The sequence below is a fragment of the Panicum virgatum genome, chromosome 1K (assembly GCF_016808335.1).
Source record: "Panicum virgatum strain AP13 chromosome 1K, P.virgatum_v5, whole genome shotgun sequence".
In the NCBI taxonomy this organism is placed as follows: Eukaryota; Viridiplantae; Streptophyta; class Magnoliopsida; order Poales; family Poaceae; genus Panicum; species Panicum virgatum.
In genome coordinates, this window is record NC_053136.1 from 53339465 (window position 1) to 53366132 (window position 26668).

Here is a 26668-nt window from a genome sequence, read left to right on the forward strand (position 1 = left end):
CTCATTTTTACGAAAAAAAATCAAACATAACGAACAAATAATTATGTACAACGAACAAAATATTAAACATCGCGAACATCTAATTGTATATGGTAAATAATAAAAAATAAATATCACGAACAAATAAGGTAACAAGGTCGAACAATTTTATATATAAGGTTTAAGAATATAAAGCAATAAAGAGGAATAAAAGAAATATAAATACAATGAATAAAAAAAAGAAAGAAAAATAACAATTGGAAGGAAAGAAAAATAGAGAAATAGAAATAAGATGAAAAGTATTCAACTTAGTATTACTCCCTCCATTCAGTTTTGATAGATATATTTCCATATGACACAATGACCAAGGGTACCACAAGTGTGCTTATCAATCTAATAAATGTCACAGACTTTTTGTTGGTCCTCCAATGTTTTAACTAGGAACTGCTTGTAACTAGTGCTATTTATTATCAATACCCATGCTAATAGTAAATATAGCTATCATTTTTGAATATTTAAGTTTTTGAAATATAGCTATTAAAAGTGAATAGAGGGAGTAGCAAGGAAGAGAAATGACAAGAGGAAATATACTATAGACTTGTCAGTTTTCACCCACCACATCGGGCAAATTTGCATGCGCACATTTTCCAACCGTGGGCTAAAAGCTGCTGGTGATTAATTAGTGGCTAATTGTTTATTTTGGCTCACACGCATGCTTCAGGTGATGGATCAGGATATAGGCCGTGTTCAGTTCTAAAATTCCAAATTCCATTTTTTTTCGGCACCTGCATGGAGACTTAAATCTAGACGAAATAAAAAACGCGTTGCGACTGCTGTCTGTAAATGGCGAGACGAATCTAATGAACCTAATTATGCTGTAATTAGATGCTAAATTGCTACAGTAATGCTACAATAAATAACCTCTAATGACGAAATAATTAGGCTCATTAGATTCGTCTCGCGATTTATAGACGGGTTCTGTAATTATTTTTGTAATTAATCTATATTTAGTATTTTAAATATAAAAAGATATCTTATCAAAAATTTTACGGGCTGCAACCAAAACACGGCCATAGCCCGGATGTATATCCGTGGCGCCTGGGACACGGATTCGACAAGTGTTCGCAGGCCAGCCGTGAGGGTTTCCGCATCACTGGACAACGGGGCCCCTGTGGACGGGATGGCAACCGGCCCCACTCTGCAGCCTCCCTGCTGGTGGGCCAACGTTACGGCGTGCAGAGGCCTCCGCCTCCGCGCTCCGCCCCTCCCTTCTTCTCCGGCCACCCTCGCTTCTCCTCGGCAATACCCTTATCCCCACGTTGGCGGGTGGCCACCTGCCTACCGCCCTCCGCCGCTCGGTATAAACCCCCCTCGCCGCTGACTGGGCGGGACCCTCCTCCGCCTTCTCCACTCCGCTCCTCGCGCTCGCGGCGGGCGCAGAATGGACGCCGCTTCATGCTGCCGCGTAAGCGCCCGCCGCCCGGCTGCACCCTCCCCTTCCATTCTAGAACCTTCTGGAGGCTTGACTTCACGTTCACGTATTCATTAGGTTCTCCCCCTCGTCTCTCGCAGGTCTTCTCCACGCAGCGGTGCCGGTTCCCGCTGCGCAGGCTGGCAGCGCCGCCGTGGTTGCAGCCGTTCTGCACCGAGCCCAGCGGCGGCCTCTCCGCCGCGTCGATCTCGAAGCGGAGGTCCAGGGGCCCCGTCATGGCGGCGAAGAAGGCTGAGCAGGGTGAGGGGTCGCCTCTCGCTTGTTGTTGTTTTGCCATTGGTGTTTAGGTGGAGGTTTGCTCCGTCAGGATTTTGGTTGGGTAATCTATGCCCGTTTGTCTGGTATCGCGGTGCTTGAATTCTGCCGGCGGAGTAGCAGAACTTAGGCATTGGGGACTTGAGAGTTGAGAGTAGGATTTGGTCTAGAGAACTGGGATTGGGTGTCACATTGCGATGCATATGCGATTACAAAAATGAGTGCCTGGAACTTAAGCTCAATCTGCTTGGTCTACATTGAAACATGTTATAATTGTGATAAATTTTCCAACCAGCACGGCTTTGTTTTTGTGCAGTGACTTGTTTCTTCATAGCTAGTAGCGTCGTGACGAGTGATTGATAGTAGACTACTACCTTTTAATTTAAGCTCCTTCTGCCTTGGCCTTGGTCACAGTATCTCAGTGTGTCGCTGCTTGGTTATTCCCATGAGCTTGATCTAAGTTCTTTCGAATAAAAAGAAGCAGTTGGCTGATATTTGACTGTTTGAGCTCCACTTTAGCAATCAGCCCTGCTTTCAGTGTCAGAAGCAAAGTAGTAATTAAGTTCGGCTTGTTTGCTCGTGCTAGGTGCAAAGCAAGAGGATGGAAAGTACAAGCATACAGTGGATCTCCCGAAAACAACATTTGGGTTGAGAGCGAATTCTGTTGTAAGGGAGCCAGAGCTCCAGAAATTATGGGAGGAGAATCAAGTTCTGAAAAGGGTATCTGAAAGGAACAGTGGGGTGAGTCAATTACTTGATGTGTACCTGAAATATTGAAATGTATCTGTTTTTCTGATTTAGTTGGTTCTTCTGTTTGTCTGAATGCTTAGGCTACATTTGTTCTTCATGATGGACCTCCTTATGCTAATGGTGACCTTCATATGGGCCATGCGCTCAATAAAATTCTCAAAGATATTATAAATCGTTACAAGGTATTAACTGCTGTTCATATGACTGTTGCTATAGGTTAATGTTTCAGAATCACAGCTTTGTTAATGCTCTCTTCTTTGCACAGCTGCTTCAGAATCATAAAGTGTCATTTGTTCCTGGGTGGGATTGCCATGGCCTTCCAATAGAACTAAAAGGTGAGTTCACTTATAGTTATAGAAAAGTCTATGGAAATGCTCGAGTTCCTGTAATTTGGTGTAGTTATGGTCATATATTAGATTGGTGGAGTAACTGCTACAAATTTGTATGCATACTCGACTAATTGCTAATTATTTTCTGCAGTTTTGAAGTCAATGGATAAGGAAACTTTGGGTGCTCTTACACCCATAAAATTAAGGCAAAAAGCTGCAAAATTTGCTAAAGCAACAGTCGACGCACAAATGAAATCTTTCAAGGTATCCTTTCATCCTTTTTAATGGAAAGTGATCCAGCTGGTGAGAATTTGCTATTATCCATGTTGGTGATATTTTATGGTGTGTTTTCAGCTTTGAGCTTTCTAAACAGAAGCCAAATTCATGTTATGGCTCTTATCCTGTTAATTGCCGCAAGCCTTTCAGTTTTTTAGCCTCTTTTTCTTGTATTGACTAATAAATCTTTTTTTTTGGGCAGCGGTATGGTGTATGGGCTGATTGGGGCAATCCTTACCTAACTCTATCACCAGAATATGAAGCTGCTCAGGTACCTGCTTTTACTAAATATTTCAATAATAAATATGCAATATTGTGTATGTCATATAAATAAGAACCTGAAGATTTTCCACACTTTGAGTATTCTTGTCAACATCTGTATCTTCTCGATAACGTTACATCAGTGCATTTAATTTTCTTTGTTTACAATTTTTCTGCGTGGCCAGCAATATCCATCAACAGTATGGTGTAGCATAACTGTAAATTTGGTGTTCTGATAATGAACATGTTTCCCTCCATCTGAAACCTCTTAACAAAAGTAGTTACTTTTTTCACATCCATTTTCTTATGCTAGTTGGAAGTGTTTGGTCAAATGGTTATGAAAGGATATATCTATAGAGGACGAAAGCCTGTCCATTGGAGTCCATCATCACGTACAGCTTTGGCAGAAGCTGAACTGGAGGTATGCTTAATATACACCAATATAGTTCGTCAAATATGTTGGAAAATTGCTTAATTGTTCTGTTTCTATCATTATGAAATGCTCAATAGTTCTGATTTTATCATTATGCCAAAGCTGAACTAAAGGTATGATTAGAATATGCCACTATAATTTGTCAAATATGTCGGAAAATGCATAATAATTCTGATTTTATCAATATAAGTATGCATATTGAGGGTGAATATTTCTGGTAACAGTTGCTTAAACCAAGGAAACAGAGCATTGAAGCTGTCACATAGCTCTGTTCCAGTTCTTTAGAAAAGAGACATTTGATTATAGCGGTAATGTGAAATCTAAAATTTTGAGAGCCTGTTTTGATACGGATAGGGGGAATTCAGATTCATATTAGTCTCCAAATCCTAAATATTTGTAGAACAACCCACCATCCCAATTACTCCTAAATCTGCATTCAACTCGTTGTTGTGGATAAAATGAAATCGAACTACCTAAACATTGTTTTCTTGTATATCTGATATTCTTGGAGTAAATATGTACATGTGCTTTGTTGGTATATCTATCCATTGTTTTCGCCTCATGTATGCCCCATTATCTTCTTCAGTATTCCGAGAATCATGTTTCCAGAAGCATATATGCTGCATTCAAGATTACGAATCCATCTAAATCTGGGATGCTGGATGAATTTCTTCCAAATGTATCTTTGGTCATATGGACCACCACTCCGTGGACAATTCCGGCTAATGCTGGTGAGGTGATGCCTTGTTTGCTTTACTGTATGGGAAACTGTAGGAGAGAATAATGAGATGTATTCCTCCAAACCCTAGAAGGGTGGGATATATAGTTCCTATACATGGGCCTCTAGATGGGCCTCTATACATGGGCTCAATATACACCAACAGAAACATCTAGTGAGAGCCACCCTTTAAATAAGGCCTCATGAGAGCTACCCCAAGTTATTTCTAAAATTTAAACTTGGTAGTAGGTATGACAACACAATATTGCTTTTTAATTTTCAATCTGCATGTATTTGTGTATGGATAAAAAAAATGAGATTTAACTATAAAAGGAGTAAATGTCATAATTGCTCAAGTTTTTCCGAATGTGAATTTTGTTCTAGTTCAGTTCAATAAAGAACCTCCCTATGTACAGTTTGGTTCAGTAAAACACACAAAATATGAATATGTCAGATGAATTCAAAATTCATGGGAACTCACAAATACTATGATAGATCTGCTTATCCTGCTACTGAAGGAAAACCATGCTCATTGTTCTAAGTTGCAGTTTGATTCTGCCTGTTCATGCTAACTTCTCATCTGTTAAATTCCTTTGATTAAATGTTAGACTCCCAACAAGTCTAAAATGTATCTATCTTCCTTCACCAGCTGTTGCAGTGAACCCTGAGCTTGCTTACGCAGTAGCTGAGGTACAGTCTGTACTCTTAAGTGAATCAACATCTGGTGGTAAACAAAAAAAAGTTGGGAGTGTGTTGAGCTCTAAAAAAGGAAAATTGTTTGTTATTGTGGCTTCTGATCTTGTCACAACTCTTGAGTCCAAATGGGGTGTGAAGCTTGTAGTACAGAAATCATTTCCTGGATCTGCCTTGGAGCACTGCAGGTCTGTTTGTTGTGCCGCACCTCTCAGTTTATAATGATTGCTAAAGCTTTTGTTTGATCTATATACGTGCTTATTTCATGCTATGCTTCGCGCCTCTAGGTATGTCCATCCTGTGAATGGCTATGAATGTTCTGTAGTTCTTGGAGGAGATTACATTACAACTGAATCTGGAACTGGCCTTGTTCATACTGCCCCTGGCCATGGCCAGGAAGACTACATAACAGGTCTGAAGTATGGGCTTCCTATTATTTCTCCTGTGGATGATGAAGGAAACTTCACTGCTGAAGCTGGACAGTTTAGTGGTTTGTCTGTCCTGGGAGCTGGCAATGCTGCAGTTGTGAAGTATCTGGACGAACAATATTCACTCATTTTAGAAGAGCCTTACAGTTAGTAACTTGATAAATGCCTTCATGTTCTTTGTTTTTCCATTTTTATCATAGAAGTTCGACTGAGTACTGTTTCCCTTGTTTGTCAGAACACAAGTACCCCTATGATTGGAGATCTAAAGAACCAACTATATTCCGAGCAACCGAACAGTGGTTTGCATCTGTGGATGGTTTCCGTAATGCTGCAATGGATGCAATCAGACAAGTAGCTTGGGTTCCTTCTCAGGTATTTAAGTTTATTTTTAAAAAATCTGGCAGTTTATGGTTGATCCAGATCCTGTGATTATTTTCCTTGGTTTGTTGTTTCACCAACTTCTCAATTTGTACTTATAAGCTGCTTGGTAGGAACAATGCCTGGTAGGGTACTATTGTCAAAAGTCTTTTGCATGTTCATTTTTGTGCATATTTCTTGTTTGTACTGGTTGAAGAGGATTAAATTAATCTACTCTAATCTAATCTTGAATATTGCTTCTGAGTGCAAGTGATTGTTTGATCCCATATATTGTGAGTCTGTGATCAACTAATTTAACTTTTGGAACAATGTAATATGTTTGAGTTAAATTTCCTCTCTAAACCTCTTGATTTATGTGTTCTATGTCAATCTGCAATAATGAAATGCTCTAAGCATCGGCTGAGATGGTTTGGACATGTCCAACGAAGGCCTCCTGAGGCGCCGGTGCGTAATGGGGTTCTTGAGCGAGTCGATAATGTAAAGAGGGGTAGAGGTAGACCTAAACTGACATGGGATGAGTCGGTTAAGAGAGACCTTAAGGATTGGAATATCTCTAAAGAGATAGCTTTGGATAGGAGCGCTTGGAGACTAGCTATCAATGTGCCTGAATCTTGAACTTATTTCTTTCGGGTTTCATCTCTAGCCTACCCCAACTTGTTTGGGAAAAAAGGCTATGTTGTTGTTGTTGTCTGCTTGTTACATCTGTTGTTGCCCTTTTTCTTTCTTTTGGATAAGGAGGCAGTGCTTCATGACTTTGTTTTATCGTCCCCAGGCTGAAAACAGGATTGTTGCGATGACCTCCAGCCGTTCTGATTGGTGTATTTCACGACAGAGAACTTGGGGTGTTCCTATTCCAGTTTTTTACCATGTGGACTCACAAGAACCTCTTATAACTGAAGAAACTATTGAACATATCAAGGGTATATCTGTGTCTATGTCTTGCATTTCTTTGTTTTTGAAACATGATCACATCCAAGCAGTTGCACACCTAAATGTCTTGTTTGCTGGTGTCCCTGGGGGTTTCCAAGTTTTAGGCAATTACCCTATAAGAGTTTTAGTTAGCAAAATAGTAACTGAATTCTGTGTTATCTTTCAGTATTTTCCTATGCATTTTGCTGTATCCTTAGAAAGTTCAGGTTTATGAGATGAAGGTTGTGATCTCTATCCTGTCAGAGTGTCAGGTCTATAATTCAAGTGCTAGCTATACTCTTGTTCTATCGGGGAAAGAGTTATTGATTATTGTGCTTGGATTTAGAACACATAAATATGCCTGTGAATAAAATTATTTTGCGTGTTGTGCAGCTATTGTGTCAAAGAAAGGTAGCGATGCATGGTGGTATATGACAACTGAGGAACTTCTTCCGGATAAATATCGGGACAAAGCATCTGAATATCGCAAGGGAACTGATACAATGGATGTTTGGTTTGACTCTGGTAACATTCTGTCTTCATTGTTCCTCTACTGAAAAGTATAGCTCAGTGATTGATGTTTTCCGATGGATAAAATTAGTTTCATTCAGGAAGCATTTACATGTGCTGTCCCTTTTCCTTTTTTTTTTCATCTGATGCTATTAAATTTTATGGTCTTCAAGATGTGAGTTTGACCTTTACTTTTTCTGTAACTTTACATGTCAAGATTTATGATGACATGATAATATTATGGAATATATTTTAGTGGTCATTTAGTAGTATAGTTTCCACATGCGCAATTTCGATAAAAACATATTGAATATTGTTGGTGAAATTGTGGAAAACTTGGTAGCATAAAATTCTGAAACATGAAATAGAAAAGAATGGCTGTTTTTTTCCCTGTTCTTTGGCTTGGATCTTGGTATCTATCCTTTTTACGGTTTGCTGAAACTTTAGTTGACATGCCAAAGCCATGTTACATCTTGTGCATTGATGGCTGATGCTGCTTTTGTACCTTTCAGTGCATCAATTTCTCTGAATTCTGCAATCTTCTCGCATCAGGCATTGATTTTTATATATTTACCTTTTCTTTCTTGATTCAGGCTCTTCGTGGGCAGCTGTTTTAGCAAAAAGGGATGGTCTTAAGTTTCCTGCAGATATTTATCTTGAAGGTTCAGATCAACATCGTGGATGGTTCCAGAGCTCATTGTTGACTAGCATTGCTACTACAGGTATTTGTCTTCTTCTTCTTCTTCCTCTTGCATTGTCAAAGTTTTTTTCTTTTATATTTCTTGTGATTGTTTTCTGATTCTTCCATGGTTGTATCTTATCCTAGAAACACTTTCCATGCAGATTCAATTTTATGTTCTTGTATTTTTTTTTAAAATAATATGCAGAAGTGTGCAAAGTGTTGGAGTATATTGAGTCCATGTGTATAGAGGCCCATCTATAGGCCTATGTGTAGCTAATATATATACCCACCCTTCTAGGGTTGGAGTAATAGAGCAATTATTCTCTCCATCATGGTATCATTAGCCTAGGGTTAGGGTTAGCCTCTCCTCTCCCGTCCATCCCGCAGCAGCCGCCGGCCCCCTCCCCCTCTCTTCCTTCCCTCCTCTCCCTCCCTCCTCCTCTGCTCCGGGCGCAGGAGGCCCTGCACCGCGCGCGCTGGGCGCCGCCGCCGCCGCCTGGTCTCCTTCCTCCCCTGCTGCTGCCGCGCTCGGGGCTTGGGGAGGCTCGCGGCCGCCCTACGCCGCCGTCGCGGGTCCTGAAGCCAACGGCGTGGGTCATCCCGGCGCAGGCGCAGCCGCGGGAGGGACTGCGGCCGCCGGCGCGGGCAATCCCGGCCCCGATCCGCCCTGGGGCTGCCGCCCTGGCCGCCCCGGTGGGTCCCGGCGCCGCCGCAGCCGCCCTCTGACGCCACTCAGGATGACGACGTCGCCGCCGCTGCCGCCGTCACCGCCCTCCGAGCCGCGATCGCTGCCGGCAAGCAGCCCGCAGTCGCCGCAGCCGCCGTCGATCCCATGTGGCCCGAGCTCGGGATGCCTCCCATGGATGCGCCGCTCTCCGCCGCCGCCTTCCGTGGTCAGCAGGCCGACGCCGCTCTCGCTGCGGCACTCCTCACCGCCAAGTCAGAAGCTTCGGCGGCCCAGGAGCGGGTCCGCGTGGCTGCCCTCGCCTGGGAGCGCGAGCGCGCCACGGCCGACGCCCTCGCCCTCCGGGTCGCCGAGGCGGAGCACTTCCTGCGCGTCTCCTCCGGCCAGCACGTCGACCCCGAGCACGGCACCTCCTCCCACCACACCCCGCCCGCTGGATCTGGAGCTCGGTACGACCCGACCGACCCCATGGTCGCCCAGCTTCACCTCCAGGCGACCGGCGTCCAGAACATCAGGGCTCTGGTCTCCGTCCTCCTCGACCCCTCGTCCTCCTCCTACGGCCGCTGGCGGGACCAGGTCCTCACCCTCCGCCGATACGCCCTCGACGACCACGTCCTCGTCGACTCGCCGATCGAGGCACGTGACGTGACGTGGCTGCGCCTCGACAGCGTCGCCCTGTCCTGGATCTTCGGGACCATCTCCCTGGATCTTCAGGACCTCGTCAGGACACACGGCGGCACCGCGCGGCAGGCCTGGGTGGCGCTCGAGGGGCAGTTTCTCGGCAACGCCGAGTACCGCGCCCTCCAGCTCGACGCCACCTTCCGCACATTCGTGCAGGGGGACCTCTCCGTCGGTGAGTACTGCCGGCGGATGAAGAGCATGGCCGATGCTCTTCACGACCTCGGGGATCCAGTGTTCGATCGGGTCTTGGTGCTCAATGTCCTACGGGGACCAAGCAGCACCTACGACCACCTGAAGGGCTGGATCGCCCGCCAGAGGCCCTTCCCCACCTTCCTGCAGGTCCGGGACGACCTCGCCCTCGAGGAGATCACCAGGGGTCTCGCGCCCGGATCGTCCTCGCCCACCCCCGCCGCGCTCGTTGCTACTCCACCGGCCTCCTCCACTGCTCCTGCCACCTCCCTCCTTGGTGCTACTCCCGCCGGGCAGACCGGAGGAGGGGGGGGGGGGGGGGGCGTGGATGTCGCCGGCGACGGGGTGATGGTGGTGGCACTGGTGGCCTTGCTTCTGGGAACACCGTTACCGGTGGGGGCCGTCGGGGCGTGCCGACACCGGCTCCCGCTCCTGCCCCTGTCGCTGGAGGTACGCCCTGGCCATCCTTCAGCAATCCATGGTCAGGGCGCATCTCGATGTGGCCGTTCCAGGGTCCGGGAGGGGGGCCTCGTCCTCAGCTCCAGCCGGCGGACATGTTCACTGGCGCTGCTCCACTCTTCGCGCCGTCCTGAACCTCGCCTGCTCAGCCCAGCCAGCAGCCGACCTGGCCTGGGGGTGGGACCAGGCCGCTCTGGCGCAGTCCTTCAGCACCATGGGACTGACGCCGCCGGCCAGCACCGAGTGGATCGCCGACTCAGGTGCCTCGTTCCACACCACTCCCGATGCTGGTATCCTCTCTTCTGTCCGACCTCCACACCCCTCTTGTCCTTCTTCTATCATGGTTGGTGATGGGTCTTGCCTTCCTGTCACCGCCGTGGGATCTGCTCCTCGTCTTCCTAATGTTCTTGTTACTCCTCAAATGGTTCACAAACTTCTTTCTATTCGCTAGTTTATTGCTGACAACTCCTGTTCTATTGAATTTGACTCCTCTGGTCTTACTGTGAAGGATTCGGCTTCCCGGCGTCCGCTCCTCCGATGTGACAGCCTGGGGCCCCTTTACACTCTTCGGCTTCCTGCTTCCGCTGCCTCCCCTTCGGCTTCTTCGTCTTCTGCTTTTGTCGTGACGCCTTCTTCCACCACCTGGCACCACCGACCGCGACGTTTTGGCTCAGCTCCGCCGTAGTACCGATGTTCCATGTACTAGGGCTCCTACTGAGCACCTCTGTCATGCGTGCCAGTTAGGTCGTCATGTTAGACTTCCGTTTTCTTTTTCTTCTTCGCATGCTGCGCATGCTATTGATCTCATTCACTGTGACCTGTAGACATCTCCTGTACTCAGCATGTCTGGCTATAGATATTATCTGGTCATTGTTGATGATTTTTCTCATTACTCTTGGACTTTCCCTTTGCGCGCCAAGTCTGAGACCTTCCCCACCCTCCTCCACTTCTTTGCATGGGTGTCCACTCAGTTCGGCCTCACCGTTAAGGCCGTCCAGTGTGACAACGGGCGGGAGTTTGATAGCTCCACCACTTCTTGGGCGTCACTGTTGAGCCTCGCCCGTCTGGTCTTCTCCTTCACCAGCGGCAGTACGCCCTCGATATTCTGGACCGGGCTGGGATGACTGATTGCAAGCCCTGCTCCACTCCAGTTTACACTTAGTCGAAGCTATCTGCTGATCTGGGTGATCTGGTGGATGATCCTACTGCCTACCGGAGTCTGGCCGGCGCTTTGCAGTACCTCACCTTCACCAGGCCGGATCTCACCTACGCTGTTCAACAGGTCTGTCTCCATATGCATGATCCCCGGGAGTCACACCTTGCTGCGCTGAAGCGTCTCCTCCGGTACGTCCGTGGCACTGTGGACCTCGGCCTGGTACTTCACCGCTCGTCCACTGCTGAGCTGGTGGTCTACACAGACGCTGACTGGGCTGGCTGCCCGGACACTCGTCGCTCCACCTCCGGCTATGCCGTTTTCCTGGGCGGCAACCTGGTCTCCTGGTCGTCCAAGCGGCAGCCGGTTGTCTCCCGCTCCAGTGCCGAGGCGGAGTACCGGGCTGTCGCTAACAGCGTGGCGGAGGCGTCCTGGTTACGACAGCTCTTGGCGGAGCTCCACAGCCCGCTCGCCAAGAGCACGCTTGTCTACTGCGACAACGTCAGCGCAGTGTATCTCTCCACCAACCCCGTCCAGCATCAGCGGACGAAGCACGTGGAGATCGACCTACACTTTGTGCGCGACAGAGTCGCCATCGGCGATGTTCGGGTACTCCATGTCCCGACTACCTCTCAGTTTGCTGATATCTTCACCAAGGGGCTGCCCTCGTCGATCTTCTCGGAATTTCGATCCAGCCTCAACGTAGCCGGTGGCTAGTTGTGGCTGCGGGGGGTGTTAGCCCTTTTGTACTCTATTTGTACTCTCATCTTGTCCAGTCTTGAACACCGCTGCGCCGGTTGTTCAGACTGCGGGGGGTGTTAGCTTTCTTGTTGTCCAGTCTTGAACGCCGCTGCGCCGGTAGTTCAGACTGCGGGGGGGGGGGGGGGGGTGTTGGAGTATATTGAGCCCATGTGTATAGAGGCCCATCTAGAGGCCCATGTGTAGCTAATATATATACCCACCCTTCTAGGGTTGGAGGAATAGAGCAATTATTCTCTCCATCACAAAGCTTACCACCTATATTGTTTGGTTTTTTGTGATATACCTGTAGTTTGCAAGAATAAAGGCATCTTTCTCTAACTGTTTTTTTTTCATCTATAGTTCCATTGTCTAAATTATTCTTCATTTTTCCATGAGAAAACAGGGAAGGCTCCATACTCCAGCGTTATTACACATGGATTTGTACTGGATGAAAAGGGTTTCAAAATGAGCAAATCTGTTGGTAATGTGGTGGATCCAGAGAAATTGATAGTTGGTGGCAAAAACCAAAGGGTATGTTCGTAAAAGAACTTATTTCCTTGTAGTTTCGCAGAATGAATGTTCATTGGTCTTTTGCAGGAAGAACCTACCTATGGAGCAGATGTTCTCCGTCTTTGGGTTTCTAGTGTTGATTACACTGGCGATGTGTTGATTGGTCCACAAATCTTGCGCCAGATGTCTGACATGTATAGAAAACTACGAGGCACGATGCGGTTTCTGTTGGCAAATCTCCACGATTGGAAAGTACGTCCATGTGATCAAACATATGTCTTTAGTTTTCTGATAACAAATGTGCCGGCAACCATCAAGGGAATGAGTGAACTAGATCTATGTGAAGGAATATTTTGCTTGGACCAGGAAATTATTTCAGTAGATGTCCTTTTGATCAGTATTTCTTAACTGTTAGTTTTGCCTTTCCTCTTGTTCCTTTTACCTTATCCATTTCAATGTGCATCCCCTTTTCCTATATAATCTTAGTAATCCTTTTCTATATGATTCTTGTTATAGCCGGACAATTCGGTGCCCTACAGTGATCTGCCGAAAATTGACAAGTATGCACTTTTCCAACTGGAAACAGTTGTGGCTTCTATGAAGGATAGTTATGAAAATTACCAATTCTTTAAAGTATATCAGGTATGTCTACATTTTCCATGTTTGTACCAATTTCACTTCTTTGACTTATTCTCTCTTCTCCCTTTTCTTTTCTTTATTTGAATTCTACAATGTGCGAGTGCATGTGCATTCTCATGCATGCAGTCTGTATTTGGGCAGAGTTTTATTTGATCTATTTGTACACGGACCATCATTCTGTTAAACAGAAAGTACAGGACCGTGGTTTATTGATTGTAGGTTGAATGATCAAAACATTAACTAATAGAGTTTTTGCTTGAAAACACAAGGTGTTGTTCAATAACTCCCTGGACTTTTTAATCTGTGTTTTCTGTAGCTTTCTTCGTTTTCTTGGCATACTCTTGAATCATAAGCACGTTACATGATTGTGCCGTGCTGTGTGTTTGATGGGAATTTGTACACACCCACTTAATATAGCTGGTGTAATTACACATGTTTTATGTTCTACATTGCTGACTTCTTTTCCTTCACATTCAGATGCTTCAAAGATTCGCTATTGTTGGTTTGTCCAATTTTTATTTGGATGTTGCAAAGGATCGGCTTTATGTTGGGTATGGCTTTTGTCTCATATTCTTTAGTCATCTGGTTTTTATTTTATTAGATCCACAACTTATCCATTATCATTGAATGATACTGATTCACACATTTGATGATGTAATTTCTGTCTTCTTATCAGAGGCCGAGTTAGCTTCACAAGGAAAAGCTGTCAGACTGTCCTCACAGCACATCTGCTCTACCTTGTTAGGGCCATTGCCCCGATTATGCCTCACTTAGCTGAGGATGTCTGGCAGAACCTACCTTTTCAATACACCTTGCAGGATGGATCCCTTGCAAAGTTTGTTTTTGACCTAAAATGGCCAGAAAAGAATGAAGAATGGCTCTCAGTCCCCAAGGATGATGTTGATTTCCTGGGCATTATCCTCGAGGTAATAATATTTTTTTGCATTGCTTGGATGTATCTTTCGCAAAAATTGTGCATGCTATCTGGCTTTGATGTATTAGAAATCTCTACTTCCTACAGGCTAAACTAAAAGGGGAAACTAGTTATGTAGAAATCTGCATTCAACTTTGAACATTTAACCTAGAGAGAAAAAAATTGACTGGATTATAATAAACCACTTGTGATGAAATTCCAGCATTTCTGCTAAATTTGCTGATCATACTCTAGATAGGTGCGTTGTGGCGTCAGCCCTGTTGGAGTAGTGTATCTGGCCCATGTAGGCCTTTTGGCCTATAGGCCCAACCTGTGTATATGTAACCCTAACTCTGATTCAATCCATTGAGGGAGTCATTGTTCTGTAACATGGAATCAGAGCCGAGATCCCCTTTTTCCGCTCCCGTCCGTCCGCTGGCCGCCGTCCGACCGCCGCGGCGGTGACTCCCCCCGTCGGCGTCGTTCGTCCTCCTCAAGGTCGGCGCAGCCCGTTCTCCCTCCCCTACCCTGCTTCGCGCCGCCGGTCGGCGCGGCGCTCCTCTACTTCGCGCCGCAGATCGAGGGGGCCCGTCTTCATCTCCGCCGCCCGCGGAGCCGTCCCTCCGCCGGCTCTCCTCCGCCGCGAATCACCATCGGCTCGTCTCCGCTGTCGCGGATCCATCGGCGCGCGGCGGCCCATCCTCATCTCCGCACGTCGCGGAGGCCGTCCAGCGCCGCCGTCCACCTCCCGTCCGTGCGTGCGTCCGCCGTCCGCACCGCGCCGTCCCTGCTCGTCGCCTCTGCTCTGCAGCAAGGCACTCGGGGGCGGCGCTCCCCTGCTTCGCACCGCCGCTTGGGGCGGTGTCCGTCTGCTCCAGGTGCCGTCTTTTTCCGCTGCCGTCTGTCCGTCTGCTCCGGGTCGTCGAGTACACTCTCCTTCTTCTGTGTTGCTGCCATGGGGTCCTCTGCGGCTGCTGCTCCTTTCAGCGGCCTTTCGTTTGGGTCTCCCGGTCTGGATGTGAAGCTAGATGGCTCCAACTACAGAGAATGGGCATTCTCCCTCAAGATGCTGCTGAAATGGGGTGGTTCTGCTTCTCATCTCACCGATGCTCCTCCCGCAGCTACTGCTACCAATGAGAAGGAGACACAAGCTTGGAATCTTACTGATGACCGTGTGATGGCCATCATCTGCATGAGTACTGATCTCAGTATTCGCTCTTGTCTTGAGGATCACAAGACTGCCAAAGAAATGTGGGATTACTTGCAGAGTCGCTACCAACAAAGCAGCTCAGCCCTTCGCTATTCACTTCGTCAGAATCTTCAGCATCTTCAGCAGCAGAACATGTCAATTGAGTACTATGCTGCCTTCAACAAGATATCAAGTCAAATTGCCTCCATGGTACCCAAGCCCTCTTCCTTGTGCACCACTTGTACTCCAGCCTGGACTGCTAGGGAGGCATATGATGCGCAGGACACTATGTTTGATTTTGTGATGGGTCTGCGATCTGATTTTGAACCTATCCGTGTTCAACTCTTGGGGCGACCAACCCTTCCCACTCTCTCTGAGACGTTATCTGCTCTCATGGCTGAGGAAACCCGGCTTAAGTCTCTTGCTGCACACTCCATGGTGTCTGAGCAGCACTCTGTTCTGGCTGTTTCTCCTTTACCTGTTGAAGTTGAAATTGCCGCAGCAACCTCCTCTAAGAAGGTTTCTCAGAAGACTCCCTGTAGTCACTGTGGGAAGACCACTCATCCAGATTCCAGGTGTTTCAAAAAGTATCCTCACCTCCTTGCTGAAATGAGAGACAAATGTGCTGCTTCCCGTAGAGGATCACATGCAGCATCTTCCAGCACACCGGGGTCTTCACTTCAGTTCTCAGCAACAGCTGCAATGCCTCAGTGTCTACAACCCCAATACCAGCTGTTCCCCCAACACTTAGTGCCACAACAATCAGCAGTTAGTGCTCCTCAGTTCCAACAACAACCCAACAGTACTATGCCTGCTCCACTCAGTGCTTATACGTCTCAAGCATCCTTGTCATCGACATCACAGTCAGGTACTAATTTTTGGGTGCTGGATTCGGGTGCCTCTTTTCACATGACTTCAAATTCCTCTGTCTTGGATTCTTGTCGGCCTCTTTCACATTCTCGTCCTGTTCAGACTGCTGATGGTAACCTTTGCCATGTTACCCATCAAGGCAATCTGAATAGCTCTCAGTTTTCTGTCTCTGATGTTTCTCTTGCGCCAAAACTTTCCATGAATCTAATCTCAGTTGGCCAACTTGCTGACCTGAACTGTGTCGTTGTTTTTTATGACACTTCTTGTTGTGTTCAGGATCGGCGCACCCGAGCTCTTCTTAGTACTGGCCGTCGCCATAAGAGCTCATCCGGTCTCTACATCCTTGATCATCTTCAGCTGCCACCTTTTGCATCGCCACCAGCATCTTCTCCACCATCATTCTTCGCTTCTGCTGCAGCCACCTTTCCTCAATGGCATCACCGTTTAGGTCACTTGTGTAGTTCACGTCTGTCTACCTTAGTTAAGCAGGGGGTCCTTGGTCATGTATCTGTGGATTCTGCTTTTGAATGTACTGGCTGTAAACTTGGGAAACAGATTCAACTCCCATATCCATCTAGTGATTCTAAGACTACTCAGCCTTTTGCTCTTGTACATTCTGATGTATGGGGCCCTGCTCCTTTTGTTTCCAAAGGTGGTCACAAGTATTATGTCATTTTCATTGATGATTATTCTCGCTATACTTGGATTTATTTCATGAAGCATCGTTCTGAGCTGTTGTCTATTTATAAATCCTTCGCTCAAATGGTTCATACTCAGTTTACCTCTTCTATTCGCATTTTTCGATCTGATTCAGGGGGGGAGTATCTATCCACTGCTTTTCGTGAATTTCTTTCTTCTGAAGGAACTTTGCCTCAGCTCTCTTGTCCTGGTGCCCATGCTCAAAATGGAGTGGCTGAGCGTAAACATCGCCATATTCTTGAAACTTCACGAACTCTTCTCCTTTCTTCTTTTGTGCCAACTCACTTTTGGGCTGAAGCTGTTTCTACTGCTGTTTATCTCATCAACCTTCAGCCCTCCATTCGTCTTCAAGGGAAAAGTCCTGGAGAAATCTTGCATGGGTCACCTCCTAAATATGCTCATCTTCGTGTCTTTGGTTGCACCTGTTATGTTCTTCTTCCTTCTACTCAGTCCACAAAATTGACAGCTCAGTCTGTTGAGTGTGTTTTTCTTGGTTATAGTCTTGAACATAAGGGCTACCGCTGTTATGACCCCTCTGCTCGCCGTATTCGCTTCTCTCGTGATGTCACCTTTCTTGAAAACAAACCCTACTTTCATTCATCCACTCCTCCGTCATCATGTAATGCACCTCCGTTCTTTCTTTTTCTACCACCTTATGACTTTGTCAATCCACATGAACCAACTCCCCCTCCTGTTTCCACACCATCAAGTCCACCTGAATCAACAGCACCACCTCCACTTCCCTCTGTTATTCCTTTTCCTTTTCATTATCGTCGTCGTCCCCGTGCACCTTCTTCTACCACCACTCCTCTCTTAGCTGATGATTTTTCTTCTGGCTCACATTATAATCTCAGGGATCGTTCTGCTATTCAAATCCCTGATCGGTATGGTTTTCCCACTGCTGGTGTAGTCTGTGAGCCATCTTCTTATCAGGAAGCTCATCAACTTCCTGCTTGGCGTGATGCTATGTCTGCTGAATTACAAGCTTTGCACCGCACTGGTACTTGGGAGATTGTTCCATTACCTTCTCATGTCGTTCCCATCACCTGTAAATGGGTGTACAAACTTAAGACCAAAGCTGATGGCTCCATTGAAAGGTACAAAGCCCGTCTGGTTGCTCGAGGTTTTCAGCAATCCCATGGTCGCGATTATGAGGAGACATTTGCTCCTGTTGCCCACATGACCACAGTCCGTACTCTCATTGCTGTGGCTGCCAGTCGTTCATGGAAAATCTCTCAAATGGATGTTAAGAATGCTTTTCTTCACGGTGATTTGCAGGAAGATGTCTATATGCATCCACCACCAGGGGTTCAACTTCCTTCTGGTTATGTTTGTCATCTGCGGCGTGCTCTTTATGGTCTCAAGCAAGCCCCTCGTGCATGGTTTGCATGTTTCAGTTCAGTGGTTATTGCTGCAGGTTTCACTCCCAGTGACCATGATCCTGCTCTCTTTGTTCACACCTCTTCTCGTGGACGTACCTTAATTTTGCTTTATGTGGATGATATGCTGATCACTGGAGATGATCCGGACTACATTGCTTTTGTCAAAGCACGTCTTTGTGACCAGTTCATGATGTCTGACTTGGGCCCTCTCAGCTATTTTCTGGGCCTTGAGGTTGAATCAACTGCTGCTGGTTATTATCTTTCTCAGGCCAAGTACATTCGAGATCTTCTTACTCGTTCTGGCCTCACTGATACTCGGACTGCTGCTACTCCTATGGAACTTCATCTTCATTTGAAGTCATCAGATGGTTCTCCTCTGGATGATCCGACAAGGTACCGTCATCTAGTTGGCAGTCTTGTCTATCTCACTGCTACCAGACCGGATATTGCCTATGCAGTCCACATTCTCACTCAGTTTGTGAGTTGTCCTACCACAGTTCACTATGCTCATTTGCTTAGGGTATTGCGGTACTTGAGAGGTACAGCTTCTCATCGTCTTTTTTATGCCACATCCAGTCCACCAACACTGCATGCTTATTCAGATGCTACATGGGCAAGTGAACCTGTTGATCGACGATCTGTCACTGGTTATTGTATTTTTCTTGGTGGCTCGCCGGTGGCATGGAAGTCCAAGCGGCAAACTGCAGTTTCTCGGTCTAGTGCTGAAGCTGAACTACGAGCCCTTGCCACAACAACTGCAGAAATTATTTGGCTTCGTTGGCTGTTGGCTGATTTTGGTGTTGATTCTGCTCATCCTACTATTCTCCGCTGTGACAACACTAGTGCTATTCAAATTGCCAACAATCCAGTCAAGCATGAACTCACTAAACATATTGGTGTTGATGCCTCCTTCATAAGATCACAGGCCTTTTGGCCTATAGGCCTAACCTGTGTATATGTAACCCTAACTCTGAGTCAATCCATTGAGGGAGTCATTGTTCTGTAACAAGCCCCTCTTCATTTCATGATTGCTCTTAGTTAGAGCGCCCCACCTAGCCAACCCGACCATAAAACCTAGGTGTTATAGTGGGAGGGGTGGGGGCCTTTATCCTTGGTCCAACATTCCCCCTACGGCGTGCGAGCCCGGCGTAGCCCGCAGCAGGTTCTAGTGCCCGGCGTAGCCCGCAGCAGGTCTCAGCACACGAGAGACGCAGGGGAAATCGCGCAGCGGAAATGCGTGGCCGGGAGGGATCGAACCCAGGACCTCGGCTCTGGTACCAAGTTAGAGCGCCCCACCTAGCCAACCCGACCATAAAACCCAAGTGTTATAGTGGGAGGGGTGGGGGCCTTTATCCTTGGTCCAACACTCTTTTTATTAGTATATTATATTGGTGCACTTGGGTTTATATCTTCAGAATTGATTCTTACTATTTAAACTTATGTTGGTACGCAGTTGAGGTCAGAGGTCAACAAAATTTTGGAGAATGCTCGCACTGGAAAGTTGATAGGTTCTAGCTTAGATGCAAAGGTGTATATCCATGCTGAAAGTTCAGATACAGCATTAAAGCTAAAGGAGCTATCTTCTGCATCTAATGATGCAGATGCTCTGCATCGCTTGTTCATCACATCTCAGGTAAAGACATGCTTCTCAAAAGAACCGTCTTCCTCTGTCTGCACGTAAGATGCTTAACATTTCCTTCTCTCTGCAGGTGGAGGTTCTCGATGCCCTAAATCAAGAAACTATATCATCTGTATCTTACACAGGAAAGTTCAGTGACCCACGCACTGGAGACATATGGATTGGTGTGACTCGTGCAGATGGTGCAAAATGTGAGAGGTGCTGGAACTACACCCGGGACGTTGGATCTTTCCATGACCATCCTACTCTATGCGCACGGTGTTATGGTGTCATTGATTTGCAGCCACAACCTGCTGCTGCTGCTGCTGCTGCTGTCAGTTAAGCCTTTAGGGAGACATGTTACATACCCTGATTGAACCATATTTGACTTCGTTTTGAAGATTATTGGTGGAATTCATGAACTTGAAGGAAACTTTACAGTATACGCTATCATACACTTAATTTACTGGAAGAGATGAAAGACACTGAGGAATGGGTTGTTCTGGAACTTCAGTTAGGACCTCGAATTTTGCCTGTAGTAGGTTGTATTTTGTAATTTTAGTTTTTCAAATTTATTGCGCATAGTCGACGAGAGTTGTTTGGAGCTTGTTCCATGGTTTACCTTCCCGTAATTGTGGTCTACTGCGGGACTCGTTTGAAACAGTTTTGCACATGCAACTCTGACTGTAAATCAATTTTGGAAAACCGTGGAGTAACAATGTTACTTCTGTAAGTCCAAAGAAAAACCTACTAGTGATATTCCCTGTGCATTTTGCGTTGGAAACAGTTTTTTTTTTAAAAAAAACATTAGCTTATGCGCCTTATGTCTCATCTCTCTCTTTTTTTCAAAGACCGTCACCAAGCGACTATCTTGCTGTGCTCTTGGGACGGAAATCAGTACTGAACACCGTAATATCATGTTAATTAATCTTATGACATTCAATTAGTTAATCGCTGCTAATATAGTGATGGAAATGGCAAACATACGAAGTGGGAGGGGGACCCACCTGCAGAATCACATGGAATGGAACCTTTCGAGGTGGGGTCGTTCATCACAACATCCCACCGTGCCGCGTCGTCGTCTTCCTCCTCGGAGAGCAAGTCGAATGAAAACGTAAGTTACCGGCCGCGCAGGTCAATTCCAATTCACCGGACGCGCTGTAAACAAACCAGAGTTGCGAGCTAAGCTTAACGCGTTCTGCCCTTCGGATCCGAAAGTTGGAGGAGGGCGAGGAGGAGGAGAGCGCGGAGGCGAGGCCTGCGCGGTTTCCCCTGCGGCGCCGGCAGCGGGGGAGGCGATGGCGCACGAGCGGGGCGGCGCGGCATCCACCCCTGCGGCGGCACCAACCTCCGAGGAGGACGCGCTGTGAGTCTGCTTCCCTAACCCCTAGGTATTAGTAGGCATGTCGCTGGACGTTTGGGTTGTGCGTTTTGTGATGTTTGATCTGAAGCCCGCGGCAAATGACAGCACAATTTTGGTCCAGTTTCGTGATGTTTTATGCCCTGTGCGCCCGGCTGGATCGAAAGTTGGTGGCTCGCTAGGGCTTTGGCGCGTTCATGCCGCATGCTCGCGCGAATCGCGATGGGTTGCGGAATTCCGTACGAATGTAGTGAACCCGAGAAGAGCAGAGATGACATGGGTTCGGAAACGGCTTGCCCTTGGGATTTACAGCTATTTCTAGGATGAGCTGTGCGTGGTTGCGTTTAGTGGTATTTTGGATATTCGGCTACATTCAGTCAGGTTAACTTTATAATGTGAAAGAAGGCACGGGGTTAATGTTCTAAATGTGAATCGCTGCTGTGCTGGTATTACTACTGTGTGGTTGTTTGGTGCTTATGCAGGGCTTTAGCTTGTTCACATTTTTAAAATCCTATAGGTTTTGAGCTGTTTCGTTTAATTCGGTACATGAGAAGAGAGATTCACATAAGCTTTGCTTGACCAAATTTTCTATACCAATGCATTTATTAGCTAAAATTTGAGTTGAAGTAGCATGGATAAGCTGACCTTAAAAGCAGTGTGACACTTTGTTGATCCTTTTGTGATACCAATTCAACTCTGTTTTGGTAATACTGGTGTTTTGAGATCACAATACTTTTTCAATATGGGCAATCCTCTTGTTATCCAGGTTCATTGATTCTGTTTTAGTAATACTGTGTTTTGAGATCACAATAGTTGTTTAATATGTGTAGTCCTCTTGTTATGTAGGTTCATTGATTTACTACATGAAGCCCCCCTGTCCGGTCATCGTGAACCTAGAAGCATAGTTGGTGGCACCTTGTACTGTATCTTGTTGGTAAGTGGAGGTTTCTTGATTACCCATGTTATATGGCGTGTAAGAAAACATCATCTAAGATAAATGACTCTGTTTTCGTGAATTATTCAACAGAACCAAAACATTGTGCATTGTTGTCTTTATGTTCCGTTTGTTCCATGTGACTAGCATTTGTTAACAAGACATTGCTTTCTTCCTTTCTCCATTTTATGGTAACTGCATTTTATGTATGTCTATAGGTAGGTCTTGCTTCTGTTGCCATTTCAGCTCCATGGATATTTCTCTTTGCACCAGACATGATCTCTCCATTGCTATGCAGCTCCAATGTTATCCTTCTAGTTCTTACAGGTACTCTATTACAGTTTTTTGGGTATTCTATGAACCATTTATTTGTCTTTCATTATGTTTCTGGCTGCGAAGAATGTTTCGATAAAATTTGATGCAGGCATTTTTCAACAATACTGGGTTCACCAGGTCAGGAAAGTGAGATTGCAGGTATTACAGCTTAAAAGGATGTTATTATTTTGTTGTTTCATCGTATCTCATGTAATGGAGTCGATACATTCATGTAGTAATTGATTTTATCAGACTTAGTATATGCATTTCGGTGAAGAATATATTTTGCAAATTATCTAATGTGTTCTACTTTTTACATCCAGGGCTATTATGAGTTCAGCCAGAAACTGAAGCATATTGCTCGACTTCCATTTGCTACCATTGCTAGCGGTGAGCATTACTAGACAAATATATGTGATGGTCTAGTGGTACATTTATCGTTATTTTCAGTGAGTTTGTGAACTGACACTTCCTTTTGTTGATAAGATGATCTGCTTCATTTAGTGTGATCATTTTTTCACTTTGTTCTATCGCTGGAGTTCTTAATATGGATTATGCATATATGGTGTGTTTCTACTAAGTTTTATCTTGCTGCTATTCATTTAAGGACCTTTTAGGAGAACAGATTCATTCTAACAGAAAAAAGACTAGTATTCATTTCTGTTTAGATTTTCACACTAGCTACCTGGCAGTTAAAATGATCACTAGTAATGGTCTCTATTTTTGCAGGGACTGCTCTGATGCTCTTAATCATGGTCTGGCAACCTCTTGTACACATTCTATCAGTCTCGCTGCTGCTGAGGTGCACTTTGCAATCTCATCTAGCATTAATAAACTGTTGATTTGTCTATCTATTGCTCTATAAAGTAGAAGAAATGGACATAGTTACCAGGGAGGTAAATAGATAATGCCTTCTGATTTATTAAGATAGTGTTTTAGTACTTCTATTTTTTATTGTTTGAATTGTGAAGTTTCAGTTGATTTCAATAATGTTCAGTGTAAAGTTATATGCATGTGTCACATATGCAAAATTACATGACCTCTGAACTGTGATATATGTGCGACACTAAACCTTGTAGTACAAGGCAACTGGAGGCAAAGTTCTTATGGCTTGGGAACTTCATCTTTAGGCAGATAATGGGTTCCTATTTTGCCTGTTTCCAATCATTGTCTCTGCTCTATACATAGTCAGTAGGTGGACTGTTGCATGAACTTAAGTACTTAAAAACCTCAAAACCTTGTAACGATAGTATGTTTATATAATTATATTAACTTGTGCGCATTTTCTAAAATATTGAACTTTCCATTTTTAAAACATTTTATTATAATGCAGGATTGCTATTGTTGTTGAAGTCACGTGTACTGGCTGTTTTATGGGCTTATACATATGTGAGTTGAGTTCTTTATATTCAGAAATGCACTCTGTTTTTCAGCTGTAATTACTGGTAAATATGTGATGTGTTGGTTTCCCTTAAAAATCCATGCTTTGAGCCCTAGATCATTTTTTCGTAAGATCTGTGTCATGTGTCTGCTTGGTTCTTTTTACAGGGCATATCCACAGATACAACTCTTTGGATGGTCAGCCTGATATTCTGCGGTCATTATATTCTGCACTCCAGCCATCTAATACTTTTGAAGATCAAAGGTACAATTGCAGCACAGCAACTATAGTGAGCCTTTTCATGTGATCTGACAAGCTTCTACATCTGAGCAAATAAATGGCTAACTTACTCTTGTCTCTGCACAGACAAGGAAGGGAACATATCAAGTGCAAACCAACCTCTTTGTGCAAACTATGCAAACTTCAATTTGGGCCACCGGATCAACATTTAAGGGGCTGGGGGGATTGGATAATTTTACAATTAACCGCCCGCCTCTAATCACACTTTTGCAAATCCCACCTCCCACTCCCCCTGCTCACCCCCTTGGATGTTGATTCGGTGGCCCAGATTGAAGTTTGCATGGTTTGCACGAAGGGGTTGGTTTGCACCTGATATGTTCCCGACAAGGAATGCCTTATTTGTGTGGTTTGCGGTTTATTTTCTAACAGTGGGGTAATGTCTAGGAGGAGGAAAACATGTATTCAAGTAGTTCTCTTAACATACTGCCATGTCCATTAGAATGCTAGTCTTGAACCCGCACAGCCATGTCCTTTAGAATTATTTGAAAAACGATCTTCAACTCATGTCTCTCAGGGAAAACAAACATGTGTTTCCAACAGTATCATAACATGTACTTTTGAGTACTTCTCTTAAAATACTTCCATAAAGATTGGCTAGCTGATATTTTTATCTCCTCAGGTATTATGATGCCCGTCTTTCTGATCAGCAGATGGCATTACTTCAGTACCAAAGGGAGAATATTCATTATCTGAGTGAGGAGGTACGTGGAAGTGTCATGCAAGATAGTTTATATCAGCTCACCAAATTTCTTTTTCACTTTATACTTAATTTCTGTTCAATTTCAGAGAAGTCCTTGTTAACCTGCATACATTCATTGTTAAATTTTATTGTTTACATTGCCCACAGCAAAAATTATATTTATACATGCATATTATTTAACTATGTATGCAAGGTAAGAACCAGAATAGTAGTCTTAGTGTTTGTATTTTATGGAAATGTGGAACATGATGAAGACTGTGATAGTCAATATTTTGATAGTATTAAGGTCAAATTAGTTTGTAAGCATTTTTATAGTATCCATAATATTTCTTTTCTAGAGCAAGGGGTTAAGCCCAGCTTCCTATGTTAACTGCAAATACATGAGCTTTGGGATCCTTTTATTGATTAACAAATTGTTTCTTTATCGTAAGGTCCTCCGCTTGCAAGAATGCTTAAGCAAATACCAGAGAACTGATGCTGGGACAACTCCTCAGGTTCTCTCTCTGTGCATGTGCATAACATTCTGCATGCTGCATCTAATCCACTGGCAGTTAATTAAATGATCGATTGCGTTTTTAATCTTCAGGTTGATCTTGCCCATCTTTTAGCATCTCGTGATCAAGAACTTCGAGCCCTTACCGCCGAGGTAAATATGTTTACTGAAGTTTTATTATCATGTTATACATGCCTCAGAAAGTCAAATTACATGGATACCATGCATATCTAGTAGTTTTTGTAAATTAGTAAGGGAGGTTCTCAAGAAAAGTTACCTGTCTTTGCCTACTTTGGACTATCTATCATGCATGCTATCTATTGTGGAAACTATTCACGGTAGTTTTAGCTCCTAAGTGATCTGCTTCTTGCAGATGCAATAGATGCTTCTGTTTACATGTTTTTGTTAATTCTTTCTAGTGTGAAAAGTTGAAATTGAACTTGACTTAGACGACTGTAGATGCTTAATGTAAAGATCGGAAATTGTTAATAGAAGTAATTCCACACTGACTAAATGTGCAGATGAATCAAGTGCATTCTGAGCTTCAACTTGCCCGTGGTTTGATTGATGAAAAGGACTCAGAGATCCAGCGTATTCGTGTGAGCAACAACCAAGTATGTTGTTTAGCAATCAAGTGATCTACCATAGAGTGCTGACAGTTTCTCTTATTTGCTTGCAAAGGATTGATTTCTTTGTCATGAACATCTTAAATGCAGTATGTCGAAGAAAATGATAGACTCAGAGCTATTCTTGGTGAATGGAGTGCTCGAGCAGCAAAGGTACTTTCGATGAAGTGCTATTGCGGTTTGTATTATAAAATTATAACCTTCTTCCTGATTATTATATCTGTTGAGTGTATGTGACAGCTTGAACGAGCGTTGGAGGCTGAGCGAGCATCAAATGTTGAATTGCGGAAGAATGTTGCAAAGTTGAGAGGTCGTTTGTACAGAGAGCAGGAGGCCTGATTCCCCTTTTCTAGGAGCATGTACATGTTGGGTATATTCTAGCTAGTTCCAGAATTGAGAATTTTACCTAGGCAGCTGACTAAAGTTAATCATCTCATGGAACACGAGAATTCCAGATGATCAACCCAAGTTTTTGATAGAGGAGCAACTGTCTAGATTCGTTCGAATTGAATCTGATTACAAGATGGGCACAATATTATGTATATGCATCGGGGAGAAGGTGAAAGGATTTCTTGTGATTTGTCGAATGCATAGTTTGATCAGATGTAAAGGTCTTCATAGGTTTGATTATGTGGAGTATGGTATTCCTGTGGTTAGAGACTGCTGGGTTTGTTATGTGGTTGTGTTTGCTCCTACGAATCTTGAGACAACGGTGGAGTTGCATTGACTGAGTTGTTA

General features: G+C 44.9%; 2 protein-coding genes across 2 annotated transcripts; both read left to right on the forward strand.

The window, feature by feature from the left end:
* The first annotated feature begins 1233 nt into the window (after positions 1 to 1233).
* Positions 1234 to 20589, forward strand: LOC120643855 (isoleucine--tRNA ligase, chloroplastic/mitochondrial-like). Its single transcript, XM_039920344.1, has 22 exons — positions 1234 to 1444; positions 1552 to 1711; positions 2313 to 2467; positions 2557 to 2658; positions 2742 to 2811; positions 2957 to 3069; positions 3284 to 3352; positions 3656 to 3763; positions 4362 to 4506; positions 5143 to 5374; positions 5474 to 5760; positions 5850 to 5986; positions 6765 to 6912; positions 7295 to 7426; positions 8005 to 8133; positions 12405 to 12532; positions 12599 to 12763; positions 13028 to 13153; positions 13628 to 13701; positions 13827 to 14076; positions 19657 to 19836; positions 19913 to 20589. The coding sequence occupies exons 1-22, from the start codon at positions 1421 to 1423 to the stop codon at positions 20162 to 20164; spliced, it is 3186 nt and encodes a 1061-aa protein (XP_039776278.1). The 5' UTR covers positions 1234 to 1420; the 3' UTR covers positions 20165 to 20589.
* A 331-nt stretch (positions 20590 to 20920) lies between these two features.
* Positions 20921 to 26668, forward strand: LOC120643866 (protein FIP1-like). The gene is made up of 14 exons (XM_039920355.1): positions 20921 to 21187; positions 22028 to 22115; positions 22334 to 22442; positions 22540 to 22589; positions 22754 to 22820; positions 23160 to 23232; positions 23764 to 23819; positions 23979 to 24075; positions 24731 to 24812; positions 25243 to 25305; positions 25398 to 25457; positions 25826 to 25918; positions 26021 to 26083; positions 26171 to 26668. Exons 1-14 carry the CDS (start codon positions 21120 to 21122, stop codon positions 26267 to 26269), a joined length of 1068 nt encoding a protein of 355 aa, XP_039776289.1. The 5' UTR covers positions 20921 to 21119; the 3' UTR covers positions 26270 to 26668.